Source organism: Phascolarctos cinereus, unplaced genomic scaffold, assembly GCF_003287225.1.
Source record: "Phascolarctos cinereus isolate Bilbo 61053 unplaced genomic scaffold, phaCin_HiC Scaffold_5;HRSCAF=322, whole genome shotgun sequence".
NCBI classification, from domain to species: domain Eukaryota; kingdom Metazoa; phylum Chordata; class Mammalia; order Diprotodontia; family Phascolarctidae; genus Phascolarctos; species Phascolarctos cinereus.
In genome coordinates this window covers 100,117,712-100,130,760 of record NW_027555958.1, presented here as the reverse complement: position 1 = coordinate 100,130,760, position 13,049 = coordinate 100,117,712, and the positions used below count along the sequence as shown (strand labels likewise).

The window sequence follows — 13,049 nt, the reverse complement described above, 5'->3', positions numbered from 1 at the left end:
TTTGAATATGAGATTCTGGAGGGCAGAAGAGGTAGCACTACAACCAGGAATCACCTACTCAGCAGAACTGCATATAATCCTTCAGGGGGAAAAGGGTACATTCAATGAGAGAGAGGACTTTCAAACATTCTTGATGAAAAGACCAGAGCTGAATAGAATATTTGACCTTCAAATACAAGACTCAAGAGAAGCTTATGAAGGTAAACAGAAAAGGTAAATCATAAGAGACTTAATCAGACTAAACTGTTTACATTCCAACATAGGAAGATAATATATGTAACTCATAAGACCTTTCTCAGTACACATCAGGGTAGTTAGAAAGAATATATAAAGCTAGAGGGCACAGGTGTGAGTTGACTATGAAGGGCTGCTATTTAAAAATAAAATTTAGGGGTGAGAGATGAATGTACTGGGAGGAAGAGAAAAAGAGAGGTAGAATGGGGCAAATTATTTCACATAAAAGAGGCAAGAAAAAGCTTTTACAGTGGAGGAAAGGAAGATAGGGAGAAGTGAGGGGGGGTAAGTGAACCTCATTCCCATCAGAACTAGCTTGAAGAGGGAATAACATACACACTCAATTGGGTATAGAAATCTATCTTAACCTACAAGGAAGTAGGAAGGGAAGGGATTAGAGAAGGTGGGGTGGTTGATAAAGGGGAGGGCAGATTGGGGGAGGTGACAGTGAGAAGCAAAACACTTTTGAGGAGGAATAGAGTGAAAGGAGAGAGAATAGAATAAATGGTGGGAATAGATTGGGAGGGGCAATACAGTTAGCAATTGTAACTGTGAAAAAACTTTTGAAGCAAGTTTCTCTGATAAAGTCCTCATTTCTCAAACATATAAAGAATTGAGTCAAATTTATAGAAAAAAAGCCATTCCCCAGTTGACAAATGATCAAAAGATATGTTTTCAGATGAAGTAATCAGAGATATCTACAGGCATATTTAAAAAATACACTAATTCACTATCGATTGGAGAAATGCAAATTAAAACATTCTAAGGCACTGCCTCATGCCTATTAGATCGGCTAATAGGACAGAAAAGGTAAATGACAAATGTTGGAGGGGATGTGGAAAAAATCAGACATTACTGTGCCATTGGTGGAGTTGTGAACTGATTCAACCATTCTACAGAGCAATGTGGAACTATGCCCAATAAAATCATGGATACCATTTGACCTAGAAATATCACTACTAGGTCTATGTCCCAAAAGATATTTTAAAAAATAAAGGAGAAGGAACTAACTATATAAACAAAAATACTTGTAGCTGCTCTTTTTGAGGGGCAAAGAATTACAAAGTGAGAGGATGCCCATAGATTGGGAAATGGCTGAACAAGTTGTCATATGTGATTATGATGGAATACTATTGTACTCTAAGAAATGATGAGCATGATGCTCTCAGAAAACCCTAGAAAGATTTGCATGAGCTGATGGAAGGTGAAATATACTGTATACAAAGTAACAGCAATATTGTAAGATGATCAGCTATGAATGACTTAGCTATTCTCAGCAATACAATGATCTGAGACAATTTTGAAGGGCTTATGATAAAGAAAATTATCTGTTCCCAGAGAAAGAACTCGTGGTGTCTAAATACAGATTGAAGCATACTTCTTTTTATTTTCTTTATTTTTCTTGGGGGTTTTTTGTCTCTGTTTTCTTTCACAACATGACTATTGTGGATATGCATGGCTACACATGTAAAACCTATATCAAATTGCTTGCCTTCTCAATGTGAGGGGGGCGGGAAGAAGGGTGAGAATTTGGAATTCAAAGTTCCAAAAACTAGATGTAAAAATTTTTCTTACATGTAACTGGGGGAAAATAAAATACTAAATTTTTAAAATGCCTCACAGAAGCCATGTACCCTCTTCCCAGAGGGGTTAAAATGGGTTGCAATTAGAATAAAATTGCTTGGTATGGCCAAGCAACCTATATGGAAATGACAAAGGCCAGATGCATGACTCCAAATGCCATCTTGGGGGAACAAATAAGTGTCTCCAGAATTGTAACAGAAATCATGTAGATGAAGTCCAACCCTGTTAATGACTATTAATGACCCTCTTCAGCACCTGCTAGGAAGAACTCCATTTTTGCCGCCAAAAAGGGTTAAGTACTAGATGCAAAAGAAATTGCTTTCTGTCTGGTCTTCTTAGCTGACAGGACAAGGGAAAATAGTATGGAAAATCAGTAGAGTGACATTTCATTGACAGTTGGGGAGGGGGGTTAAATATCTCAAATTATTAACTTTAAAATGTAAACATTTTTAAACAAATGTAACTTAAAATAATATTTCAGATGATCAGTTATAACATCACATATAATGTATCTCAGATAAAGACAGATCCCTTATACTTACAAAAATGTCCCAATTGTAAGCACTTAATAAACCCTGATGAAGAAGGAAAGGAAGAGGAGGAGGAAAAGGAGGTGAAGGAGACAATGAAATGACTTGGCTGTAAATAACAATTATATACTATTGTGTTAGGCATATAGGTCCTTAAATATTTGCTGATTGATATAATTTCCCTTAGCAGGATTTCTGATTCAGACTCACATGATACAGTCATCGACAGATTGGGAAAATGGAATATTTGCTTATCTAGTGTTCTTATTAAGAATGTGGTGCAGTGAACAAATATACTGGATTTGGAGACAGATGTGGTTGTTTAGTTATTTTCAGTCATTGCACAACTCTTTGTGATCCCATTTGGCATGATCTTGGCAAAAGTTCTAGAGTGGTTTGCCATTTCATTCTCATATTGCAAATGAGGAAACTGAAGCAAACAGGGTTAAGTGACTTGCCCAGGTCACACACTTGGTGTCTGAGGCCAGATTTGAACTTAGGAAGATAAGTCTTCCTGACTCCAAGCTCAGTGCTCTATCCACTTCACCACCTAGCTTCAAATCCTAGCTGTACTACTTGCTACTTGGTCGATTTGGGTCAAGTTAGTTAACCTCTTTGAGCCTCAGTTTCCTCATCTTTGATATGAGAGGAAATATTCTCTGAGGCCCCTTCCAGTTCAAAATCTGTGATCCTATGTTTCCTTTTCCTTTTTGCATGTTTCACCATCCCATCAAGGGGGAGGAAATTTTTTTAAGCAATAACTGCACACTTTAAAAATCTGTGATTTCACTGCTTCAATTATTTCCCTCACTGGTAAAAGTCACAACCCATAAGTGTATTTAGTAGACTGTTTTAGTGAGTTGCTATGGCCAAAAAAATTCATTCCAAGCCTTTTGGTGAATGATCTCCTGCAAAACTCTAAACAGAAGTGCTTAATCTTTTCTTTGTCATAGACTCTTTTCAGTATGGTGAAACCTATGGGGCCCTTCTTAGAATAATTTTTTTTAAATACATAAAACATAATACATAAGAAACTAATTATATCAATATACAGTTATAAAATTTATTTCTAAAAAATTCACAGACTCCAGTTTAAGAACCCTAGAGTCTAGTTGCTAGATAATTGACTCATGCTTGGACTGTTGAAATATCCTGCTGGTTGTTCTCCCCCGTCTCTAGTCTCTCACCACTCCATTCAGTTATCAAACTGATCTTCCTAGAGTACACGTGTGACCACGTCAGCCCTCTATTCAATAAATCCTAGAGTGGATCAGTAAACATTTGTTAAGTACCTGCTATGTGTAGAGAACCATGCTAAGTGCTATTTGTGGATACAAGACAGGTAAAAGACAGGACCTGCTTTCAAGTTCACAAACTAATGGAGGAGGCAACATGTAAACAATTATGTATAAACCAGATAAACTGGAACTAATTAACAAAGAGATGGCATTAGAATTAAGAAGGATATAGAAAAATTTCCTGTAGAAGATGGGATTTTGTCTGAGACTTGAAGAAAGCCAGGGAAGCCAGGAGAGCATTCTGGGTATAGGAGCAGCTAATGAAAATGCCCTGAGCTGGAAGATGGTGTATAGTGAATTAAAAATATAAGAGACCTAATTCTGGGTTGAATTCAATCTCATCATCAGCCCTATCCTGCAGAAGCTGCCTTGACCTAGTAACTGACTGAGGAAAGAGAAAGAGAGAAAAAAAATCTAGATTCCCTCCAATATTAATAGGTTAACAACATTTCTCTCAAGAGTCCTGTTTGAAGAACAGAAAAGAAAACAATATCACTGAATCTTGAAGTACATGGGTTGTAATAAGCATGAGAAAACAGGAAAGGGGGGGTGGGGTTGGGGGTCAAGTTGTAAACAGCTTTGGATGTCAAGCAGGATTTTACATTTCATGATGGAGGTGACAGGGAGTACCTGCAGTATATTGAATATGAAGATAAAATTTTTAGACTTTTAGGGAGATTAATTTGAAAGCTGAGTAGAGGATAGAATGGAATGGGGAGAGACTTTAGGCAGGGAAACCAAGCACCAGGCTATTGCAGTAGTCCTGGTGTAAGGTGATCAAGGTTTGCACAAGGGTGGTGGCACTGTCCAAGGAGAGAAGGAGGCATATAAGACAGATGTTACAAAAGTAAATATGGCAAAATTTACCAATGAATTACACATAAGGTAAAACATTAGAACCTATAGTTGTACATAGAATGATATATGTAATAATGTACCAAGAGTTACATTATTCAGAAAGCATCAAAAAAGGCAGTGTTCTAATAAGAAATGAAAACTTAACAGATAAAATCAAATATACATATAACATGTGTGAGACTTGAGAAAAGATGAAAATAACTTATTTTACAGATATTAAACTTCTGAGGCTCAATGTCTGAAAGCAGTACTCTGCAGGGACTAATCAGTAATCCGAGTGTTCAAATGATCCTCACGCTGTTCTAAAAGTCCCATCACATTTCATAAATCTCACTAAAAAAGACAGAGAAATTGTAATAATAGGAATGAAATACAAACAATTAAAGTACAAACAACATTGTTTTCCCATTACAATAACAATAAGCAATTATATGTAGTTAACTTTTCATAAGATTTCATGAGATTACATAGACAAAGACACACAGAACTCCCAAACGATTCCATTATTTTGATTCACAAGATGATCTTATTTTGAATTCCTTTGAAGCTTTTTCAGGAAAAACCCCTCTTGTGAAACATTGCTTCATAACCAGTAAAAGCCATTTAAATAAATACTATCTTACTATATTCACATTCATTTAGAGAAAAACAAAAACTGTTTCCTACCAAGAATGGGCGTGTTGGTTATTTACATAAGTTGAGTTGTTCCCTGTACCTTACATCTTGAACTTATTCACCATAAGCTGATACAAATCATTCATAATAACAACATTGCGTGTTCTTCATGGATTACCTAGGATCTTCCACCTCATAAAGTAAGGAAATCATCCATTCATCTCCGGGGAGAGTAACAATTGTGACATCTATCACCATACCTATGAGTTTGTTTTGTCCCATGTGAAAACCCTATAAAAAGGAGGGTGTTTCAAATGCTGGTCAGATTATAGTGAAGAGATTGACTCAGCTCAGGAGTTAGGAAGAGCAGTCCCTGTACCCAAGCTTAAGATCTTCAGTGAATGGTAAGGTCTTTTGTGGCTTCACAGGAATTCTCTGCATAGGAAGATTCTGAATATTAACCAGTATCATTGAGAGAGGAGCACACCTCATAACAGAGAGGGCATTGCAGGTCAGAGTGAATAGAAACTCGACTTGTATTTATCTTTTCCCTGGAACTTCCCACTGCTTATACAAAATGTTCTCTCTGTAGCAGTAAGTTTTCCATGTGTGTGTTTTTTTTTCTTTACAACACATCAATAACAAAAACCAAGTTTCTCAGGTAATACTGTGAAATAGGAAAGCTTATCTTATATAGGTTGCTTTTGTTTACTCTATTGATGTCTCATCTGCTTTCTTCTTCATTCAGTTTAAATTACTATTGCACAATTTCTCTTGTTTTAAGACTGACTTCTTTCTGTCTTACAGATGAAAATTCCTTAATCAGTAGTTGTGACAAGATTTTAGCTTGTGTCTTGTTCAAGCACTGAAGTTTTCATTTTATGCTCAACTGCTTCGTTATGAGAGTAATTAAGTCTTCACTTTTTGCAGTTTTAAATATTTTGTTTTGTTAATCCTCTTATAGAAGAACTTCAAATCCTGGGGGTTTTTTAGAAACTTATGTTAAGAGAAAGGATATAAATACCTTTTACTTCCTCCATACACGTTCTCTTTTCTAAAGGAATAAATGCTTGAATAATAATATACTCATCAATGGGAACTTGGCATTATTTTATGCTATTAATAGGTTTTAAGGTATCTGCAGGAGCAAGGGAAGAGGGTTCTAGAGTAATCTTTTTCTGTTTCAACAACTCTGAATACGTGTCTCTCCTAACTTTCTCCTCTTTACCAGATAATTAAAATAGAATTAGAGGAGACATCAATTATTCATTGGTCCCTTTTTTGAAACTCATTCCTTTAGTTAGAAGGATTTCAAGTTGACTGCTCACTTATGCCTCTGTTCAAAAGGGAGTTAGTGTCCCTTGAGTTCATATGGGTTTCTTTGAAAAATCAGCATATAGTATATAAATGTGAGAAATCCATATGTAATGTGCTACATATAGCTGGAGACTATTTTATATTCAAAGTGATGGAGCAAAATGGCAGAAATTCTATAGCTTGAATCTGTAACCATGGTAAAGTTTTATCTCTTTTGATAGAAAGACCGCCACTTGTTTTGAACTTGGCAAAAACTTGGTGTGTTTCTATGTGATGTGCTGGACTGTTTTGTAGATGACATCTGTGGCCCTTGAAGGTGATTTAAATGTTTGTTTTTCACTTATTTCAGATATTCAAAGATGGAAGCCAGAAGTAGCTCCCAGCTCCTGGTATCACTGATGCTTCTTAATATCTTCTGCTCACAAACACTGGCATTACCTCTTGGAACATATTCTGCCATGAGGTAAGGTGTCTTTTATCTTGAGAAGTTGCCATCTCTCTCCCAACTCTCCTGTGAAGTAGGATGAGGGGCCATATCCTGCTGACCACTTAAAGTTGGAGCTATTTGAAAATGAGTCTTTTTTACTTGGTGATCTTCAATGATATGATATTCTTATTCATTTTATTCCCCAATCAATTCCAGACTATAACATCAATGATTATAAAGGTGCCCTGAAATTCACTTCTCTAGCATCAGCTAGAGCAGTAGGATGTAGGACATGGGTAGGTCAGAACACATCCCCAAATAATCCAAAGGTAGGCTTTTTTTCTTTTCTTTCTTTATTAGAGTCTCATTAGTACAAAATATTTTTAAACCATCATTAACTTGGTGTACTTTCTCAGGTAACATCAATTATCTGCATGGTATTTTCATTTCAGTTACTTTCTTCTGGAATCCATTAGATAAAATTTTCAGGAAATATTACAGATATCAATATTGGTGTTTTTTCTTCCAAAAATTTTCTCTTTTAGCACTTGGGCCATGTTGTGATATTGTATATTACAGCCAACAAAGAAAAGATCTTTTTGGAGGTATAAATAACCTGACTCAAAGCTCTAAATCATAGATATTGACAGAATTAATTCAATATGAGAGGTTTTTTGAAAGGAAATCATACATAGTATAAAACATTTGTAATATGATTTGATTTTTATCCCCACGTATTTAGTTATTCCATCTTCTATGATGGATGCCACATTTCAGAGCTTTAAAAAAAATTCTATACTAATTGAGTGGAGGTCAAGCAAATATTGTATCTTTCAGGTTTTCACATAAAGGAAATTTATGTTAAATCTCAAAAAGGAAAAAAAAAACTTGCCAGTCTGAATCTCTCCTTCTGGTTTCATAGATAAAATCCTTTGCCAGTCTGTATAACCCTTCCTTATTACTTAATAGTCAGACTTTTATCCAGCTGAGTAAAAAATGTTCTATTGTCAGGAAAACTCAATCTCTAAGGCAATCAATCAAAACAGGTTACTGTACGTCTCTGAAAGATGCCCAGAAAGCAGTCACTTCTGAGACAGAACAATGGCAGCACCAACAGATTATTCTGGAGTGTAAGACACAGAGTTATGGGTGGCCATCCACCTTCTTGGCCCAGGTTGCAGTCCTGAACAACATTACTTGCTGAGGGGTACATTCCCATATAGGATGCTACACCACTGCATATTTTAAGAACTCTGAGAAGATTGACACTTTCCTTAAGCACTCTGCTTTGAATAGGCTAACGTACTTAAATTGGCTCATTTCATATATGTGGTTTTATTTTTCAAACCAACTTCCTAATTTCATTCTTAGAAACACAGTTTTATTTTTTAATTTGGAATATAACATGTTCATTTTTCATATGCATAGCTTCCCCATCTGCCAATTGTATAATGGTTTCTACCTGTAGTAAACGTACTCCCATTCACAAATATAGAGGGCAGCTACCTGCCACATGCAGTGATTCCAAGAAACTACACTGGAGCTTATTAATCTTCACAGGAATGCTAAGAGATGATGTCTCATTTCATGCTATTGGCTCATTTAAGAATGTGCATAGCCAGTCACAAATATCTAGGATGACATAGGCAGAGTCTATCTTTTCCAGGAAAGCTTAGGAAACAAGCTATAAGGAGAGCTCCTCTCTTGCTCTTCTCATTTTTATCCTGTTTTCAATCCAAGTAAATGGAAGAATAAGCTCTTGGTTTCTGGCAGAAGACTTTTGTTAGACACACGCCAAATTCTCACCAACTACTGTTACACATAGGGCAAAGTTACCATATCCAGACAGTTCCACTTCTGCCTTAGGCAAGTCCCAGATGAAATCTCTTTGAGGAGTACAAGTTTTAGGAAATATAATAGCAGAAACAGGCTATGCATTGACCCATTTATAAGTATAGATTGCAACAAGCATATTGCTGTCGTGTAACGAGAATCTAAGGATCATTTTCTTGACTTAGTACATGCAATGAATGTCTTTCTTCAGGGAAAAAAGTATAAGTCAAATTCATATATCCAACTTACTCTTCCTCTTATTTTCCTAACACCCATAATGCAAATACACCCAATCTATATATTTGTCATTGAGCATATAAATACATTAGCATTACATATGTTTTTCTGTGTATGTCTATATCTATATACATGTGACACACACACACACAAATGTGGCATATATAAGCAGGAAGAGATGAAGCAGGATAAAGTAGAAAGATTGGTGAACTAGAAGTCAGGAGACCTGGGTTTACATCTTAGCTTTGACACAGACTTCTAACTATATGATCAGAGGCAAGTCATTTAACTTCTGCCTGCCTCTTTTTCTTATTAGTTAAGATAAAGGTAATAACACTGACACTATGCACATCAGTGGGTTGTTATGGGGAAAAAGAAGATGGGGTAAGGGAATAAGCATTTATATAGCGCTTCCTACATACCAGTCCCTGTGCTCAGTGCCTTACAAATGTTATCTCATTTGTTCTTTACAACAACCCTGTGTGCAGTAAGTGCTATTATTATCATTTGACAGTTGAGGAAAATGAAGCAAATAGAGATCAAGTGTGTTGCCCAGGGTCACACAGCTAAGTGTCTGAGTCTGGATTTGAATTGAAGTCTTCCTGACTCCAGGGCCAGCACTCTACCCACTGTGCCACCTGCTGCACTTTGTGAAACTTCAAAAGCTGTAATAAGATTTCCTCCTTATCTGTGTTAACAAACATAAATTCCTCCCATATCCTTATTCTTCCTGCTTTTTCCTTCTTTGCATATCTTTCCATCTTCTCTTTTTCCTTCCTATGTTTGACTACCTTTTCTGTCTTCCTCAGAACTTAATACCCTTCTCCTCAAATCTGCCCAAAACAAGGCATTCTCATCTTTTGTATTTCATTGTTTTTTCACACTCTTCCTTACCTTTTTCTTTTTTTAATGGTATTAATTTCTGACTCTCTTTTTATTTTCTCATTTTACCCCATGATAAGAATAGATCCTTCTGGCCTTGCTTGGTATTTTTTCAATTTGTACAATCTATATTGCACAAACACATACACACACACACACACACACACATACATGCAAATGCATGCACACCATGGGATAGAAAAGAATTGTCTGTATTTATTATCTGTTCACTATTAATATAGAATTGTTTTTTAGGGTACATCTGTAATTTCTTGCTTTGAATGGCTTTCAATGTTTCTAGAGATGTTTTTGTCATGTGGTAGTTTATAGCAAGCTCATGGTGTTTTCCCTTCCAGCAATGGTATGCTGTTTGATGGCCCTAGTGAACCTAACCAAAATCCAGGTTTATTAAAGGTGGAAAATGATCATCTGGAAAGTTCATTACCTGAAAATGACTTGTCTTTTGGGGATGCTCCCAGAGCGTTGATCAGGTGAGGTCATTTATACTCAGTTTTTTATCTGAGAATTTTAGATAGAATTCTGGTGCTGGAGTCAGGAAGACCAAAGATCAAATCTGTGGTAAGATACTCACTAGCATTCTCAACCTAGGTAGATCACAACCTCTGCTGCCTCAGTTTCCTCTCTGTAAACATATAATGTTGTTCTTAAGTTGCTTAGTTATATCCGACTTTTCATGACCTCATTTTTATGGTATTTTCTTGGCAAAGATACTGGAGTGGTTTACCATTTCCTGCTCCAGGGTTCCCATTCTACACTAAGGAAATTGAGGCAAACAGGTTAAGTGACTTGGCCAGGATCACACAGTTGCAAGTGTCTGATGCTGGCATGAACTCAGGTCCTCCTGTCTCCAGGCTCAGTACTCTATCCACCATATCACCTAGCTGGGTTGTGATAATGATAAGAAATCATATTTGTAAACTGTTTGCAAACCTTAAAATGCTATCTAAATGCTGGTTATTGTTATTATCATTATAATCATCATCATCATCATTATTAATACATTAAGATGCTGTATACTGCACTACTGAAGGCCACATGCCAGTACTGTGTATACCATAAAATTGGTCAATCTAGCTCATCACAGCTCATTCATATATCAGTATTTCTATATCTCCTACGGTTATGGGTTTGCTAGATACATTATGATGGGTCAGGTTGATCAAATTTTTCAATAGCACCCAGTTCTACAATACTCATAATGTTTTAGTCTGTGCCATCCACTAAGAACATTAAATGTTCAAGGGCTACATTGGAGTTGCTCTCGTGTAGCCAAGAGATCTTAGCTCTTTCCAAAGAACCTTCAAAAACTATAGGTAGACTAAAAATTGAACTTGCTGTGTTGAAAAGTAGCGAGTTTCAGGGGTAGCTAGGTGGTGCAGTGGATAGAGTAGCAGCCCTGAAGTCAGCAGGACCTGAGTTCGAATCTGGCCTCAGACCAAACACTTGACACTTACTATCTGTGTGACCCTGGGCCAGTCACTTAACCCCAATTACCCCCCCAAAAAAAAACAGGAAAAGAAAAGAAAATTAGTGAGTTCCTCTTCCCTAGAAATATTTGTATTTGGATGATCATTTGTTGAGAATGGGAAAGCAATAGACTTGTTACTCATATTGGACTAGACTTGAATGTCTATTTTCATTCCATTATTCTATGACTGCAATTGTATTTTGTTCCACTCTCTTTAACACAATTAACTAATTAATTAAACAGTCAATAAGAAGTAAAGACAATGAATGCAATCATGTTAGAGAATGTGCTTAATCAGGTATGGATCCCTTCAAAAAAAGCACAATACAAAGCTATATTTTTAACTTTAACTAGGTTCCTGCTATTTTCCAAAATATTTTAAAGCTCTAATTGGATATATGAGAACTTTAACAATAAGAAGGCTTTGTCATAAAATTTGGATAACAATCATTTTGCATTTAAGGCGATGACTAGAATGAGAATTGTTATTTAAATCACAAAATAATGTGTTAAAATAGTGTTCCAAATACTTTTCTTTGTAGTATTGAAGGGCAACACTTATTTCCTTTTATGTTTCAAGCAAAATATAAGTATCTTAATCTCTAAATGATCTTTCCCCCACTCTTAGAAATAGCAGACAAGTTGATGCGGCATTCACAAGTGTATTACGTAAACTCCAGCAAGACCATGCTCTTAGAGAGTTAATAAAAAAACTTCTTCAAGAAGTAAAAGCGTGAGTTATTTAATTTTACTAACTGCATTTTAAACTACTAGTCAAGAATTTATTTTTCACTAACAATGATATTTGATTTTTGAGTAACAAACTGATATTATTTTAAATATGTGTATGTAGGTGCATATATATGTATGTGTGTGTGCATATATGTGTATCTATGTCTATATAAATGCATGTGCTTGTGTGTGTGTGTGTGTATGTCTGTGTGTGTAAATGGACAAAGTACAAATACAAGATTTTATACTACATCTACATTGTAATGTAGGGACCTAACCCCAAGAGCACCATCTTCTCATGTTGGCTCATTGCTCTCACCTCTAGGGTCACTCTAACTATACTCAGCATACTGCTCACATCTGGGTTACCCCAAATGTAGGTAAAGGAAGCCTCAACCTTCAGTACAATTAGTTGTGGCTGTCTAAGAATCTCAAAATGCATTTTTCCCTGGTCTCCCACAGTAAACAAAATGAACCCAAATGAGAACCCTGAAAGTGATGCTCAAGAAGCAGAGCTGAACTTCCCAACAGTAAGTCTTAAACATTAATCATTCTGTTCTAGGGACAATCACCTCACCCTCTAAGTCTAGAGCAAGGATGCACAGTGGACAAAGTACTGGGCCTGAAGGCAGGACAACCTGAGTTAAAATCTAGTCCCAGACATTTACTAGCTGTGTGACCCTCAGCAAGTCACATAACTTTTGTTTGTTTTATTTTCCTCAACTAAAATGAGGATAACATTATTGACCTCCCAAGTTTGTTGTGAAGATCAAATGAATAATATATGAAAAGTACTCAGCATAGTGCTGGTATGTAGCAGACACTATATGAATTGCTATTCTCTTCTCCTCTTTCTATATCCAAGAGTCATTTTGCATGAACATGCTTTTTCCTTAAGGGAAATATCTTCTCATAAGATTAAGGAACTTCATATTAGTGGACCACTTCAGGCTATACAGTTCTGGTTTCTGTTGATGTAGAACTCAATCCAATAATCAGCTTAGAATAACTCA

At 36.1% G+C, this 13,049-nt stretch overlaps 1 protein-coding gene and 1 pseudogene across 4 annotated transcripts in view; one reads left to right on the top strand and one right to left on the bottom strand.

Annotated features, from left to right (window-relative positions):
- LOC110208563 (large ribosomal subunit protein uL24 pseudogene) overlaps positions 1–5,246 on the bottom strand; it is a 45,516-nt pseudogene extending 40,270 nt beyond the window's left edge. Inside the window, exon 1 of the transcript XR_013487504.1 lies at positions 5,171–5,246. The product of XR_013487504.1 is annotated as a large ribosomal subunit protein uL24 pseudogene, transcript variant X3 (transcript). The remainder of the gene's footprint in view (positions 1–5,170) is intronic.
- Positions 5,246–12,625, top strand: LOC144457901 (VIP peptides-like). 3 transcript variants are annotated; one of them, XM_078156755.1, is made up of 5 exons: positions 5,246–5,523; positions 6,786–6,899; positions 10,172–10,306; positions 11,933–12,037; positions 12,499–12,620. In XM_078156755.1, exons 2-5 carry the CDS (start codon positions 6,796–6,798, stop codon positions 12,518–12,520), a joined length of 366 nt encoding a protein of 121 aa, XP_078012881.1. In that variant the 5' UTR covers positions 5,246–5,523; positions 6,786–6,795; the 3' UTR covers positions 12,521–12,620. The 3 variants fall into 3 exon arrangements, with proteins under 3 accessions (XP_078012881.1, XP_078012880.1, XP_078012882.1); XM_078156754.1 differs by lacking the exon at positions 5,246–5,523 and adding an exon at positions 5,594–5,780 and having other exon boundaries at positions 12,499–12,625; XM_078156756.1 differs by lacking the exon at positions 5,246–5,523 and adding an exon at positions 5,594–5,713 and having other exon boundaries at positions 12,499–12,622.
- Positions 12,626–13,049: the final 424 nt, after the last annotated feature.